At 55.8% G+C, this 17742-nt stretch overlaps 1 protein-coding gene across 3 annotated transcripts in view; it reads right to left on the reverse strand.

The window, feature by feature from the left end:
- Positions 1-17742, reverse strand: part of LOC147114410 (glutamate receptor 1-like) — a 568394-nt gene that overhangs the window by 313462 nt on the left and 237190 nt on the right. For all 3 annotated transcript variants that reach the window (XM_085996088.1, XM_085996086.1, XM_085996085.1), the window contains exons 4-6: positions 8962-9146; positions 3994-4047; positions 2214-2375 (exon numbers count right to left, since the gene is read on the reverse strand). In XM_085996088.1, the coding sequence (XP_085852214.1) occupies positions 2214-2375; positions 3994-4047; positions 8962-9146 (401 nt within the window). The remainder of the gene's footprint in view (positions 1-2213; positions 2376-3993; positions 4048-8961; positions 9147-17742) is intronic.

Genomic DNA, 17742 nt, shown 5'->3' on the forward strand with positions numbered 1-17742 from the left:
GAGAAGGCAGGGACAGGGTACTGAATTTGGATGATCAGCCATGATCTCATTAAATGGCGGAGCAGGCTCGAGGGGCCGAATGGCCGACTCCTGCTCCTATCTTCTATGTTTCTATGTGTGACAATGGTATTTTGACCATTAGAACCAATTAAAGAAGGTGATTTTGTTAAAGACTATGGCCTAGAAATTCACTTGGGCGCGGGCAGCTCGCTCGCGCCCAAAAGTTAGCGCTGGGCGGGGAGGCATTAGCGCACGCCGTATATTCGTCTTCTGCGCCCCAATTCGGAAGCGGGCGCTATACCAGGGTGTGCCCGCCTCCGTTTGGGGCGCTGCAACTGAATATCGGCGCGCTAGTTGCCGCAGTGCCACCCGATGCGGTGCGGCAGGCTGCGGTACTGCAGGCCTCCCCCTTCTCTTAAGGGGGAGGTGCCTGCAACGGCCGAAGCCCCGATCGCGAGTGCCGGCAAAAGAGCCCGGCACAACGGAGAAGTGCCGGGCTCCACGGAAACCAGCCGGCAATGCCACGGGGGGGGGTGGAGGAGGCCGGGGAAGGAGGTGCGGGCAGGCGGCCGCCGAAAAAGCGGCCGGCCGCACCTTCAGCTTTAAAGCGCCCCACTATGGCAGCAGGACGGCCCCATTTTCTGTTCGCTGTTTGCGCCCGCTTCGGAGGAGGCGGGCGCAAATAAATATGGGGATCGGCGCGGTTTCGGGGCGTTACGGGCCACCGCGCACACCGATGACGTCATCGGTCCCGGCGCAGCGCTAACGGCTACCGCCGCCAATACCGCTGCACTCAATTTCAGCGCTACCACCCCGCCAGCGCAAAAGACCTCTTTAGGCGCTAAGTGGGTGCAAGGCCCACTGAATTTCTAGGCCTATGTATGGATACTGGCCAAACCAACTTTTGATAAGAAATGGGTTAAAACCTTGATACTCAAAGAATAACTTTACGCAGACTTACTGCGACGACAAAGGAAGAGACTGAAGACGATGTCATCTGTGTCTGAGAGGTTCCAGAGACCAAGAGCTGCGAGCTACTTGTTAAATTATCGCCTGTTGTTAAGTATATTACGCTTAATAAATCTTGATTTATTGCTCAAACATACTGGCTGCTGCCTATTGGTGTCTTCTCCAAGAAATCTGAGGAATCATTATTGATTACAGTGGAGTTACATACGAACATACGAATTAGGAGCAGGAGTCGGCCACTCGGCCTCTCGAGCCTGCTCCGCCATTCAATAAGATCATGGCTGATCCGATTACTCCACATTCCCACCTACCCCCGATAACCTTTCACCCCCTTGCTTATCAAGAATCGATCTACCTCTGCTTAAAAATATTCAAAGACTCTGCTTCCACTGCCCTCTGAGGAAGAGAGTTCCAAAGACTCACCACCCTCTGTGAGAAAAATTTTCTCCTCATTTCTGTTTTAAATGGGCGACCCCTTATTTTTAAACAGTGACCCCTAGTTCTAGATTCTTCCACAAGAGGAAACATCTCTCCACATTCACCCTGTCCAGACCCCTCATCATCTTATATGTTTCAATCAAGTCACCTCTTACTCTTCTAAACTCCAGCGGATACAAGCCTAGCCTGTCCAACCTTTCCTCAAAAGACAACCCGCCCATTCCAGCTATTAGTCTAGTAAACCTTCTCTGAACTGCTTCCAACGCATTTACATCCTTCCTTAAATAAGGAGACCAATACTGTACACAGTACTCCAGATGTGGTCCCACCAATGCCCTGTATAACTGAAGCATATCCTCCCTACTTTTGTATTCAATTCCCCTCGCAATAAACTGTAACATTCTATTAGCTTTCCTAATTACTTGCTGTACCTGCATACTAACCATTTGCGATTCATGCACTAAGACACCCAGATCCCTCTACATCTCAGAGCTCTGCAATCTCTCACCATTTAGATAATATGCTTCTTTTTTATTCTTCCTGCCAAAATGGACAATTTCACATTTTCCCACATTATACTCCATTTGCCAGAGTTGAGGTCAAAGATCAGCCATGATCTTATTGAATGGCGGAGCAGGCTCGAGGGGCCGAATGGCCGACTCCTGCTCCTATTATATTCTTATTATTATCGGTCCCTGTGAGCCACAATCACATTATTGGCTGCACTGAGCCACGGTGACTCGCTGGCTCTATGTTTATAAGGAGGGGAGAATGAATGAATGACAGAGTGAGCTGAAACCTCCTACCTTCAGTTTATGCCCCTCCACTCCCTGATACTCTTTAGCATCCAGTTTCCTCCAACGCTGAAGGAATTTTGTAACTTGAACACTGTCAGGCCGTACGATCTGAAACCCTGTCACGTTTGCCCCTGCGTACTGGAATTTACCCAGATCCATGTCTAGGAACCCCTGCGATACAAATCGAGACAGAAAGAAGCAGGTTATCATTATGTGACAGAGGGGAGGGGGGCCTGGGTCTGTACAATACGTAATTCACGGGCAACTTAGTTGGGATTCAGGGCTGGTTCCACACTGACTGAGCTTGGATTCAGGGCCGGTTCCTCACTGACTGAGCTGGGATTCAGGGCCGGTTCCACACTGACTGAGCTGGGATTCAGGGCCGGTTCCACACTGACTGAGCTGGGATTCAGGGCCGGTCCCTCACTGACTGAGCTGGGATTCAAGGCTGGTCCCCCACTGACTGAACTGGGATTCAGTGCTGGTCACCCACTGACTGAGCTGGGATCCAGGGCTGGTCACTCACTGACTGTGCTGGGATCCAGTGCTGGTTCCACACTGACTGAGCTGGGATTCAGTGCTGGTCACTCACTGACTGAGCTGGGATCCAGTGCTGGTTCCACACTGACTGAGCTGGGATTCAGGGCTGGTCCCTCACTGACTGAGCTGGGATTCAGGGCTGGTCCCTCACTGACTGAGCTGGGATTCAGGGCTGGTCCCTCACTGACTGAGCTGGGATTCTGGGCTGGTTCCACACTGACTGAGCTGGGGTTCAGTGCTGGTCCCTCACTGACTGAGCTGGGATTCTGTGCTGGTCCCTCACTGACTGAGCTGGGATTCAGGGCTGGTCCCTCACTGACTGAGCTGGGATTCAGGGCTGGTCCCTCACTGACTGAGCTGGGATTCAGGGCTGGTCCCTCACTGACTGAGCTGGGATTCAGTGCTGGTCCCTCACTGACTGAGCTGGGATTCAGGGCTGGTCCCTCACTGACTGAGCTGGGATTCAGGGCTGGTCCCTCACTGACTGACCTGGGATTCAGGGCTGGTCCCTCACTGACTGAGCTGTGATCCAGTGCTGGTCCCTCACTGACTGAGCTGGGAATCAGGGCTGGTCCCTCACTGACTGCGCTGGGATTCAGTGCTGGTTCCACACTGACTGAGCTGGGATTCAGGGCTGGTCCGTCACTGACTGAGCTGGGATTCAGGGCTGGTCACTCACTGACTGAGCTGTGATTGAGGACTGGTCCCTCACTGACTGAGCTGGGATCCAGTGCTGGTTCCACACTGACTGAGCTGGGATCCAGTGCTGGTTCCACACTGACTGAGCTGGGATCCAGTGCTGGTTCCACACTGACTGAGCTGGGATTCTGGGCTGGTTCCACACTGACTGAGCTGGGATTCAGGGCTGGTTCCTCACTGACTGAGCTGGGATTCAGGGCTTGTCTCTCCCCTTTTCGTGCTTTCCGACAATAGATGGCTTGTAAATGTTATTCTGGTGCAGGGTTATTGCAGCTCCCACACCGTGAGTGGTCAACCTCACTAATATCGAATATTTCGTTGGAGTATTGGACTTGCCCTTTTCTCTCTCTGTAGGGAAGTGAACAGACTGCGCTCAACATCTGCCTGCAATGGCACGGCAGGAATGAAGAGCTCAGTATTTGGGTGAATTACAGGTCCAGACCCGCGTGCCATCCCTGCGAGAATCCCTGTGAGGGACATTCCTGGACTGAAATTATAAAGAAAACATTTAACATGAAATCTCAGGGGCGGAGTTTTGTTGGGTACCTACCAGGCTCGCGAAGATGTACTGATATCCGCGGATGTGCTTTCCAATGTTAACAATCTGTAAAATACAGAGAACACAGCTTCTGTTACCACTGTGGAGACCAGCTCGAGGTTTGTCATGTATGATGGGCGAGAAAATATTAATATTCTACGGCAGGGCTGTGACTGAGAGAGCAAGCTCCTTAAACCCAAGGTCCTGAGTGAGACCAGTCCAGTCCAGGCTCAGGATACAGGAGCTTTGCTCCATCTCCGTGGACTCTGTAACCTGTAGAGAAGCAAGGGAGCGATTCTGAGGAAATCTTCCACAAAATTAGAGATCAGCTTTAAGAACGGCGCAAACTGAGGCCGAATGAAATGGTTAGTCGAGTCTCGAGGTGATAAAGGCATGGGTGAGGGTTTCAGCAGCAGATAAGTAAAGGTAAGGACAGAGACGGGCGATATTACAAAGTGGAAATGGGCGGTGATGTAAGAAAACTACTCGGCACTTGGTCTCAGTATTAAACAAGGCTTTAATCAACTGTTTTTCAACATGGAGATCTAGTTGTGTCCTTCACTAGTTCCTGTTAAAGAATGTCCTGAGCAAGCTGGGCCCCTGCCCGAGTATTTATACTCTCCCTGGACAGCGCCACCAGCAGGCTGCCCAGTATTATTTCATACGTCATTTCCACGTGAATGACAAAATTCATGTCAGGCGGTCTTAATGAGAGGACGGATGAGGTAGGAAACTCAATTAGTGATCAAATATGGCTCCAAGGTGGCGAACAGACTTGGTCAGCCTCAGACAGTTGCCGGGGAGAGAGATTGAATCAGTGGAAAGGGAATGGAGTTTGTAGCTTGAACTGAAGACAGTGGCTTCAGTCTGCCTGATATTTAATTGGAGGAAATTTTTACTCATCCAATGCTGGAGTCAGACACGCAGTCTGACAGTATAGAGGCAGTGGAGGGTTTGAGAGAGGAGGAGGAGAGATAGAGCTGGGTATCATCAGCATACATGTGAAACTCACATTGTGTTGCTGGGTGATGTCACCGAGGTGCAGCATGTAGATGAGGAAGTGAAGGGATTATTACAAGTCCTAGTCCCTTTAGGGCTACCCCGGATCAGAAGTATTCCCCAGACGTTCACTTTCAACTAAAGTCTGAGGTAGCCGAATCCCAAAGACGTTTAATTGGGTCTAAAGGTCCGGACTATCTCTCCCTAAAGGAAAGGAACAACCTGAAAATGTTACCGTCCTCGAGATGACACTTTTAATAAGTTTAGCTAGACTGTAACGTTCCGGATATTATGGGGGTCCGGAAAACTCCCCCAGAATTCTGCAACTCCTCACCAAAGAGTGTTCAGAAATTGAGTTCGCGAGTTTGATACAGAAGTCTTATGTGAGACAATTCTAAAAATATATAGATTTATTAAAGAACCAACATGTAATTTACAGTTGGTGAGTCAATCGCAACATTAACAGTTGCAAAAAGGGAAAACTTACAATCTTATTATCGAGAACTTTACTCTCAAATCTTAACTTCACTACAGTTTTACAGCTCTTAAAGTTCTATTCAGGATATCCACCAAAATCAAATACCTTTGATCCCCGAGGTACAAAGAGTTGGCGACTTACAGAGCTGCCTCTGAAGCCGAGAATCGTTTTGCCCCTTTAAAGTGAGTCTACAATCCCATTTGAGAGTTCAATATTTATACCCTTTTCCAGTGGTATTTCCTTTAAGGTTTTCTGCTGATGTAAGCTAATTATCTCTAGTCATTTTTCTGCTGACCTCTGCAATTCTTACTGCCAGGTCAGCTGGTAGCATTACAGAATTATATCTCCTCTCTAGGTCTTCCAAGTTTACCATAAAAGATGGTGTAACGGCAGGTGTTTTTTACTTGATGTCATTTTTACGAAGGCAGATGTTTCTTACTTTTATGTGCTTCTTTACGAAGTGTAAATTAGAACACCTTATCCAGGGTGAACTATTGTTTCATTCCCAAAGGTCAGCCTGTTGGAGCCTTTAACCTTCTGTTTCAATAAGGTTATTGATTCAGTGTCAACAACTATCATCTCAATAGCCAGAATGCTTTCACAGCTTTTTCATCGTTAGGTTTCTAGATTTCCAAGCCCAGTTTGTCATGTTGTAAAAAGGCCAGAATTATTTCATAGAATGGTGTCTTTTTCTGAATAGGTTCTTTGGCTTATTCCTTCACAGAAGAGGAGGGGCCAAGGGTAGATCCTTGGGGGACACCGGAGGTAATGGTGCGGGATCGGGAAGAGAAGCCGTTGAAGATGATTCTAAGGTTACGGCTGGAAAGATAAGAATGGAACCAGGTGAGTGCAGTTCCGTCGAGCTGGATGAGCTGATGGAGCAGAACTTTGTGGTCAACCGTATCAAAGACTGCAGGCAGGTCCAGAAAGACGAGAAGGGATAGATTACCTTTGTCGCAGTCAACTGGGAGGACTTTACAATATACTTACTCCTCCCGGCTCCACGTTCAAACCATCGGCTGTTGCCAGCCACGGCTCAGCCCTACCACCGATCGCACCCCTCCCATCGCCACCTCCACCCACTCACCCGATCCTCCACCCACTCACCCCCCATCGCCACCTCCACCCACTCACCCGATCGCACCACAGCACCCCTCCCATCGCCACCTCCACCCACTCACCCGATCCTCCACCCACTCACCCCCCATCGCCACCTCCACCGACTCACCCGATCCTCCACCCACTCACCCCCCATCGCCACCTCCACCCACTCACCCGATCGCACCTCAGCACCCCTCCTATCGCCACCTCCACCCACTCACCCGATCCTCCACCCACTCTCCCCTCCCATCGCCACCTCCACCTCCACCCACTCACCCGATCGCACCACAGCACCCCTCCCATCGCCACCTCCACCTCCACCCACTCACCCGATCGCACCTCAGCACCCCTCCCATCGCCACCTCCACCCACTCACCCGATCCTCCACCCACTCACCCCCCATCGCCACCTCCACCCACTCACCCGATCCTCCACCCACTCTCCCCTCCCATTGCCACCTCCACCTCCACCCACTCACCCGATCGCACCACAGCACCCCTCCCATCGCCACCTCCACCCACTCACCCGATCCTCCACCCACTCTCCCCTCCCATCGCCACCTCCACCTCCACCCACTCACCCGATCGCACCACAGCACCCCTCCCATCGCCACCTCCACCGACTCACCCGATCCTCCACCCACTCACCCCCCATCGCCACCTCCACCCACTCACCCGATCCTCCACCCACTCTCCCCTCCCATCGCCACCTCCACCTCCACCTCCACCCACTCACCCGATCGCACCACAGCACCCCTCCCATCGCCACCTCAACCCACTCATCCGATCGCACCACAGCACCCCTCCCATCGCCACCTTCATCCACTCACCCGATCCTCCACCCACTCTCCCCTCCCATCGCCACCTCCACCTCCACCCACTCACCCGATCGCACCACAGCACCCCTCCCATCGCCACCTCCACCAACTCACCCGATCCTCCACCCACTCTCCCCTCCCATCGCCACCTCCACCCACTCACCCGATCGCACCACAGCACCCCTCCCATCGCCACCTCCACCGACTCACCCGATCCTCCACCCACTCTCCCCTCCCATCGCCACCTCCACCTCCACCCACTCACCCGATCGCACCACAGCACCCCTCCCATCGCCACCTCCACCGACTCACCCGATCCTCCACCCACTCACCCCCCATCGCCACCTCCACCCACTCACCCGATCGCACCACAGCACCCCTCCCATCGCCACCTCCACCGACTCACCCGATCGCACCTAAGCACCCCTCCTATTGCCACCTCCACCCACTCACCCGATCGCACCACAGCATCCGTCCCATCGCCACCTCCACCCACTCACCCGATCGCACCTCAGCACCCCTCCTATCACCACCTCCACCCACTCACCCGATCGCACCTCAGCGCCCCTCCCATCGCCACCTCCACACACTCACCCGATCGCAGCTCATCACCCCTCCCATCGCCACCTCCACCCACTCACCCGATCCTCCACCCACTCACCCCTCCCATCGCCACCTCCACCCACTCACCCGATCCTCCACCCACTCACCCCTCCCATCGCCACCTCCACCCACTCACCCGATCGCACCTCAGCACCCCTCCCATCGCCACCTCCACCCACTCACCCGATCCTCCACCTACTCACCCCTCCCATCGCCACCTCCACCCACTCACCCGATCGCACCTCAGCACCCCTCCCATTGCCACCTCCACCCACTCACCCGATCGCACCAAAGCACCACTCCCATCGCCACCTCCACCCACTCACCCGATCGCACCTCAGCACCCCTCCCATCGCCACCTCCACCCACTCACCCGATCGCACCTCAGCACCCCTCCCATTGCCACCTCCACCCACTCACCTGATCGCACCAAAGCACCACTCCCATCGCCACCTCCACCCACTCACCAGATCGCACCTCAGCACCCCTCCCATCGCCACCTCCACCCACTCACCCGATCGCACCTCAGCATAACTCCCATTGCCACCTCCACCCACTCACCCGATCCTCCACCTTCTCACCCCTCCCATTGCCACCTCCACCCACTCACCCGATCGCACCAAAGCACCACTCCCATTGCCACCTCCACCCACTCACCCGATCGCACAAAAGCACCACTCCCATCGCCACCTCCACCCACTCACCCGATCGCACCTCAGCAACCCTCCTATCGCTGCCTCCCCCCTCTCTCCCGATCACACCCCCTCTCTCCCGATCACCCCCCTGTCTCCCGATCACACCCCCTCTCTCCCGAACACAGCCCCTCTCTCCCGATCACCCCCCTGTCTCCCGATCACACCCCCTCTCTCCCGATCACCCCCTCTCTCTTTCCCGATTGCACCTCCTTCCCAATTCCTCCTCTCTCTCTCCCGATCCCCCTCTCTCGGTCGCCAGGTGTCTGCACGGTGTCTGCCGGTGTTACCTGGTTCATGATAGTGCTAAGTTTATCGGACTCGCAGTCGATGATGACCTGACGTTCCTTTCTCTTGTCCAGATCTTTGAATAGCATCCGATAACCGTCTTCAGTGGTGGTCTCAACGCTGACCGCTGTCACCTGCCAGTTCTTCTCGGCAGCCGTGTCCAGCACCTTCTGTAACACGGACAGTCCTGGACAGGATCAGAAACACATCAATGCTCAACATGGTCTTGCTCGTCAGCATAAGGAGTGTTCGACTGATCCCAATACTCTCCCCTCCATCAAATCTCTGCCCAAAATTCTCCCCTCATCACATCTCTCCCCAACACTCTCCCTCCGTCACATCTCTCCCCAACACTCTCCCTCCATCACATCTCTCCCCAACACTCTCCCTCCATCACATCTCTCCCCAACACTCTCCCTCCGTCACATCTCTCCCCAACACTCTCCCTCCATCACATCTCTCCCCAAAACTCTCCCTCCGTCACATCTCTCCCTCCATCACATCTCTCCCCAACACTCTCCCTCCATCACATCTCTCCCCAACACTCTCCCCAACACTCTCCCTCCATCACATCTCTCCCCAACAATCTCCCTCCGTCACATCTCTCCCCAACACTCTCCCTCCATCACATCTCTCCCCAACACTCTCCCTCCGTCACATCTCTCCCTCCGTCACATCTCTCCCCAACACTCTCCCTCCGTCACATCTCTCCCTCCGTCACATCTCTCCCCAACACTCTCCCTCCGTCACATCTCTCCCCAACACTCTCCCTCCGTCACATCTCTCCCTCCGTCACATCTCTCCCCAACACTCTCCCTCCGTCACATCTCTCCCTCCGTCACATCTCTCCCCAACACTCGCCCTCCATCACATCTCTCCCCAACACTCTCCCTCCGTCACATCTCTCCCTCCGTCACATCTCTCCCCAACACTCTCCCTCCGTCACATCTCTCCCCAACACTCTCCCTCCGTCACATCTCTCCCCAACACTCTCCCTCTGTCACATTTCTCCCCAACACTCTCCCTCCATCACATCTCTCCCCAACACTCTCCCTCCATCACATCTCCCCAACACTCTCCCTCCGTCACATCTCCCCAACACTCTCCCTCCGTCACATCTCTCCCCAAAACTCTCCCTCCGTCACATCTCTCCGCAATACTCTCCGTCACATCTCTCCCCAACACTCTCCCGCCGTCACATCTCTCCCCAACACTCTCCCTCCGTCACATCTCTCCCCAACACTCTCCCTCCATCACATCTCTCCCCAACACTCTCCGTCACATCCCTCCCCAACACTCTCCCTCCGTCACATCTCTCCCCAACACTCTCCGTCACATCTCTCCCCAACACTCTCCGTCACATCCCTCCCCAACACTCTCCCTCCGTCACATTTCTCCCCAACACTCTCCCCAACACTCTCCCTCCGTCACATCTCTCCCCAACACTCTCCCTCCGTCACATCTCCCCAACACTCTCCCTCCATCACATCTCTCCCCAACACTCTCCCTCCGTCACATCTCTCCCCAACACTCTCCCTCCGTCACATCTCTCCCCAACACTCTCCCTCCGTCACATCTCTCCCCAACACTCTCCCTCCGTCACATCTCCCCAACACTCTCCCTCCGTCACATCTCCCCAACACTCTCCCTCCGTCACATCTCCCCAACACTCTCCCTCCGTCACATCTCCCCAACACTCTCCCTCCATCACATCTCTCCCCAACACTCTCCCTCCGTCACATCTCTCCCCAATACTCTCCCTCCATCACATCTCCCCAACACTCTCCCCTCGTCACATCTCTCCCCAACACTCTCCCTCCATCACATCTCTCCCCAACACTCTCCCTCCGTCACATCTCTCCCCAACACTCTCCCTCCGTCACATCTCTCCCCAACACTCTCCCTCTGTCACATCTCTCCCCAACACTCTCCCCTCCGTCACATCTCTCCCCAACACTCTCCCTCCGTCACATCTCCCCCAACACTCTCCCTCTGTCACATCTCTCCCCAACACTCACCCTCTGTCACATCTCTCCCCAACACTCTCCCTCCGTCGCATCTCTCCCCCACACTCTCCCTTCATCACATCACTCCCCAACACTCTCCCTCCGTCACATCTCTCCCCAACACTCTCCCTCCGTCACATCTCTCCCCAATACTCTCCCTCCATCACATCTCCCCAACACTCTCCCCTCGTCACATCTCTCCCCAACACTCTCCCTCCGTCACATCTCTCCCCAACACACTCCCTCCGTCACATCTCTCCCAACACTCTCCCTCCGTCACATCTCTCCCCAACACTCTCCCTCCGTCACATCTCTCCCCAACACTCTCCCTCCGTCACATCTCTCCCAACACTCTCCCTCCGTCACATCTCTCCCCAACACTCTCCCTCCATCACATCTCCCCAACACTCTCCCTCCGTCACATCTCTCCCCAACACTCTCCCTCCGTCACATTTCTCCCCAACACTCTCCCTCCGTCACATCTCTCCCCAACACTCTCCCTCCGTCACATCTCTCCCCAACACTCTCCCTCCGTCACATCTCCCCAACACTCTCCCTCCGTCACATCTCTCCCCAACACTCTCCGTCCGTCACAGCTCTCCCCAACACTCTCCCTCCGTCACATCTCCCCAACACTCTCCCTCCGTCACATCTCTCCCCAACACTCTCCCTCCGGCTCATCTCTCCCCAACACTCTCCCTCCGTCACATCTCTCCCAACACTCTCCCTCCGTCACATCTCTCCCCAACACTCTCCCTCCGTCACATCTCTCCCCAACACTCTCCCTCCGTCACATCTCCCCAACACTCTCCCTCCGTCACATCTCTCCCCAACACTCTCCCTCCGTCACATCTCTCCCCAACACTCTCCCTCCGTCACAGCTCTCCCCAACACTCTCCCTCCGTCACATCTCTCCCCAACACTCTCCCTCTGTCACATCTCTCCCCAACACTCTCCCTCCGTCACATCTCTCCCCAACACTCTCCCTCCGTCACATCTCTCCCCAACACTCTCCCTCCGTCACATCTCCCCAACACTCTCCCTCCGTCACATCTCTCCCCAACACTCTCCCTCCGGCTCATCTCTCCCCAACACTCTCCCTCCGTCACAGCTCTCCCCAACACTCTCCCTCCGTCACATCTCCCCAACACTCTCCCTCCGGCTCATCTCTCCCCAACACTCTCCCTCCGTCACATCTCTCCCAACACTCTCCCCTCCATCACATCTCTCCCCAACACTCTCCCTCCGTCACATCTCCCCAGCACTCTCCCTCCGTCACATCTCTCCCCAACACTCTCCCTCCGTCACATCCCTCCCCAACACTCTCCCTCCGTCACATCTCCCCAACACTCTCCCGCCGTCACAGCTCTCCCCAACACTCTCCCTCCGTCACATCTCTCCCCAACACTCTCCCTCCGTCACATCTCTCCCCAACACTCTCCCTCCGTCACATCTCCCCAACACTCTCCCTCCGTCACACCTCCCCAACACTCTCCCTCCGTCACATCTCTCCCCAACACTCTCCCTCCGTCACATCTCTCCCCAACACTCTCCCTCCGTCACATCTCTCCCCAACACTCTCCCTCCGTCACATCTCCCCAACACTCTCCCTCCGTCACATCTCTCCCCAACACTCTCCCTCCGGCTCATCTCTCCCCAACACTCTCCCTCCGTCACATCTCTCCCAACACTCTCCCTCCGTCACATCTCTCCCCAACACTCTCCCTCCGTTACATCTCTCCCCAACACTCTCCCTCCGTCACATCTCCCCAACACTCTCCCTCTGTCACATCTCTCCCCAACACTCTCCCTCCGTCACATCTCTCCCCAACACTCTCCCTCCGTCACATCTCCCCAACACTCTCCCTCCGTCACATCTCTCCCCAACACTCTCCCTCCGGCTCATCTCTCCCCAACACTCTCCCTCCGTCACAGCTCTCCCCAACACTCTCCCTCCGTCACATCTCCCCAACACTCTCCCTCCGGCTCATCTCTCCCCAACACTCTCCCTCCGTCACATCTCTCCCAACACTCTCCCCTCCATCACATCTCTCCCCAACACTCTCCCTCCGTCACATCTCCCCAGCACTCTCCCTCCGTCACATCTCTCCCCAACACACTCCCTCCGTCACATCTCTCCCCAACACTCTCCCTCCGTCACATCTCCCCAACACTCTCCCGCCGTCACAGCTCTCCCCAACACTCTCCCTCCGTCACACCTCCCCAACACTCTCCCTCCGTCACATCTCTCCCCAACACTCTCCCTCCGTCACATCTCCCCAACACTCTCCCTCCGTCACACCTCCCCAACACTCTCCCTCCGTCACATCTCTCCCCAACACTCTCCCTCCATCACATCTCTCCCCAACACTCTCCCTCCGTCACATCTCTCCCCAACACTCTCCCTCCGTCACATCTCTCCCCAACACTCTCCCTCCGTCACATCTCTCCCCAACACTCTCCCTCCGTCACATCTCTCCCAACACTCTCCCCTCCATCACATCTCTCCCCAACACTCTCCCTCCGTCACATCTCCCCAGCACTCTCCCTCCGTCACATTTCTCCCCAACACTCTCACTCCGTCACATTTCTCCCCAACACTCTCCCTCTGTCACATCTCTCCCCAGCACTCTCCCTCCGTCACATTTCTCCCCAACACTCTCCCGCCATCACATCTCCCCAACACTCTCCCTCCATCACATCTCTCCACAACACTCTCCCTCCGTCACATCTCTCCCCAACACTCTCCCTCCGTCACATCTCTCCCCAATACTCTCCCTCTGTCACATCTCTCCCCAACACTCTCCCTCCATCACATCTCTCCCCAACACTCTCCCTCCATCACATCTCTCCCCAACACTCTCCCTCTGTCACATCTCTCCCCAACACTCTCCCTCCATCACATCTCTCCCCAACACTCTCCCTCTGTCACATCTCTCCCCAACACTCTCCCTCCAGCACATCTCTCCCCAACACTCTCCCCTCCGTCACATCTCTCCCCAACACTCTCCCTCCGTCACATCTCCCCAACACTCTCCCTCCGTCACATCTCTCCCCAACACTCTCCCTCCGTCACATCTCTCCCCAACACTCTCCCTCCGTCACATCTCTCCCCAACACTCTCCCTCCGTCACATCTCTCCCCAACACTCACCCTCTGTCACATCTCTCCCCAACACTCTCCCTCCGTCACATCTCTCCCCAACACTCTCCCTCCGTCACATCTCTCCCCAACACTCTCCCTCCGTCACATCTCTCCCCAACACTCTCCCTCCATCACATCTCTCCCCAACACTCACCCTCTGTCACATCTCTCCCCAACACTCTCCCTCCATCACATCTCTCCCCAACACTCTCCCTCCATCACATCTCTCCCCAACACTCTCCCTCCGTCACATCTCTCCCCAACACTCTCCCTCCGTCACATCTCTCCCCAACACTCTCCCTCCGTCACATCTCCCCAACACTCTCCCTCCGTCACATCTCTCCCCAACACTCTCCCTCCGGCTCATCTCTCCCCAACACTCTCCCTCCGTCACAGCTCTCCCCAACACTCTCCCTCCGTCACATCTCCCCAACACTCTCCCTCCGGCTCATCTCTCCCCAACACTCTCCCTCCGTCACATCTCTCCCAACACTCTCCCCTCCATCACATCTCTCCCCAACACTCTCCCTCCGTCACATCTCCCCAGCACTCTCCCTCCGTCACATCTCTCCCCAACACTCTCCCTCCGTCACATCCCTCCCCAACACTCTCCCTCCGTCACATCTCCCCAACACTCTCCCGCCATCACAGCTCTCCCCAACACTCTCCCTCCGTCACATCTCTCCCCAACACTCTCCCTCCGTCACATCTCTCCCCAACACTCTCCCTCCGTCACATCTCCCCAACACTCTCCCTCCGTCACACCTCCCCAACACTCTCCCTCCGTCACATCTCTCCCCAACACTCTCCCTCCGTCACATCTCTCCCCAACACTCTCCCTCCGTCACATCTCTCCCCAACACTCTCCCTCCGTCACATCTCCCCAACACTCTCCCTCCGTCACATCTCTCCCCAACACTCTCCCTCCGGCTCATCTCTCCCCAACACTCTCCCTCCGTCACATCTCTCCCAACACTCTCCCTCCGTCACATCTCTCCCCAACACTCTCCCTCCGTTACATCTCTCCCCAACACTCTCCCTCCGTCACATCTCCCCAACACTCTCCCTCTGTCACATCTCTCCCCAACACTCTCCCTCCGTCACATCTCTCCCCAACACTCTCCCTCCGTCACATCTCCCCAACACTCTCCCTCCGTCACATCTCTCCCCAACACTCTCCCTCCGGCTCATCTCTCCCCAACACTCTCCCTCCGTCACAGCTCTCCCCAACACTCTCCCTCCGTCACATCTCCCCAACACTCTCCCTCCGGCTCATCTCTCCCCAACACTCTCCCTCCGTCACATCTCTCCCAACACTCTCCCCTCCATCACATCTCTCCCCAACACTCTCCCTCCGTCACATCTCCCCAGCACTCTCCCTCCGTCACATCTCTCCCCAACACACTCCCTCCGTCACATCTCTCCCCAACACTCTCCCTCCGTCACATCTCCCCAACACTCTCCCGCCGTCACAGCTCTCCCCAACACTCTCCCTCCGTCACACCTCCCCAACACTCTCCCTCCGTCACATCTCTCCCCAACACTCTCCCTCCGTCACATCTCCCCAACACTCTCCCTCCGTCACACCTCCCCAACACTCTCCCTCCGTCACATCTCTCCCCAACACTCTCCCTCCATCACATCTCTCCCCAACACTCTCCCTCCGTCACATCTCTCCCCAACACTCTCCCTCCGTCACATCTCTCCCCAACACTCTCCCTCCGTCACATCTCTCCCCAACACTCTCCCTCCGTCACATCTCTCCCAACACTCTCCCCTCCATCACATCTCTCCCCAACACTCTCCCTCCGTCACATCTCCCCAGCACTCTCCCTCCGTCACATTTCTCCCCAACACTCTCACTCCGTCACATTTCTCCCCAACACTCTCCCTCTGTCACATCTCTCCCCAGCACTCTCCCTCCGTCACATTTCTCCCCAACACTCTCCCGCCATCACATCTCCCCAACACTCTCCCTCCATCACATCTCTCCACAACACTCTCCCTCCGTCACATCTCTCCCCAACACTCTCCCTCCGTCACATCTCTCCCCAATACTCTCCCTCTGTCACATCTCTCCCCAACACTCTCCCTCCATCACATCTCTCCCCAACACTCTCCCTCCATCACATCTCTCCCCAACACTCTCCCTCTGTCACATCTCTCCCCAACACTCTCCCTCCATCACATCTCTCCCCAACACTCTCCCTCTGTCACATCTCTCCCCAACACTCTCCCTCCAGCACATCTCTCCCCAACACTCTCCCCTCCGTCACATCTCTCCCCAACACTCTCCCTCCGTCACATCTCCCCAACACTCTCCCTCCGTCACATCTCTCCCCAACACTCTCCCTCCGTCACATCTCTCCCCAACACTCTCCCTCCGTCACATCTCTCCCCAACACTCTCCCTCCGTCACATCTCTCCCCAACACTCACCCTCTGTCACATCTCTCCCCAACACTCTCCCTCCGTCACATCTCTCCCCAACACTCTCCCTCCGTCACATCTCTCCCCAACACTCTCCCTCCGTCACATCTCTCCCCAACACTCTCCCTCCATCACATCTCTCCCCAACACTCACCCTCTGTCACATCTCTCCCCAACACTCTCCCTCCGTCACATCTCTCCCCAGCACTCTCCCTCCGTCACATCTCCCCAACACTCTCCCTCCGTCACATCTTTCCCCAACACTCTCCCTCCGTCACATCTCTCCCCAACACTGTCCCTCCATCACATCTCTCCCCAACACTCTCCCTCCGTCACATCTCTCCCCAACACTCTCCCTCCGTCACATCTCTCCCCAACACTCTCCCTCCATCACATTTCTCCCCAACACTCTCCCTCCATCACATCTCTCCCCAACACTCTCCCTCCGTCACATCTCTCCCCAACACTCTCCCTCCGTCACATCTCTCCCCAGCACTCTCCCTCCGTCACATCTCTCCCCAACACTCTCCCTCCATCACATCTCCCCAACACTCTCCCTCCGTCACATTTCTCCCCAACACTCTCCCTCTGTCACATCTCTCCCCAGCACTCTCCCTCCGTCACATTTCTCCCCAACACTCTCCCGCCATCACATCTCCCCAACACTCTCCCTCCGTCACATCTCTCCCCAGCACTCTCCCTCCGTCACATCTCTCCCCAACACTCTCCCTCCGTCACATCTCCCCAACACTCTCCCTCCATCACATCTCTCCCCAACACTCTCCCTCCATCACATCTCCCCAACACTCTCCCTCCATCACATCTCTCCCCAACACTCTCCCTCCGTCACATCTCTCCCCAACACTCTCCCTCCGTCACATCTCTCCCAACACTCTCCCTCCGTCACATCTCTCCCCAGCACTCTCCCTCCGTCACATCTCTCCCCAACACTCTCCCTCCGTCACATCTCTCCCCAACACTCTCCCTCCGTCACATCTCTCCCCAACACTCTCCCTCCGTCACATCTCTCCCCAACACTCTCCCTCCGTCACATCTCTCCCCAACACTCTCCCCTCATCACATCTCTCCCCAACACTCTCCCTCCGTCACATCTCTCCCCAGCACTCTCCCTCCGTCACATCTCCCCAACACTCTCCCTCCATCACATCTCTCCCCAACACTCTCCCTCCGTCACAGCTCTCCC

Source organism: Somniosus microcephalus, chromosome 8, assembly GCF_052327205.1.
Source record: "Somniosus microcephalus isolate GS21.2 chromosome 8, FLI_Smic_1.0, whole genome shotgun sequence".
Classification (NCBI taxonomy): Eukaryota; Metazoa; Chordata; class Chondrichthyes; order Squaliformes; family Somniosidae; genus Somniosus; species Somniosus microcephalus.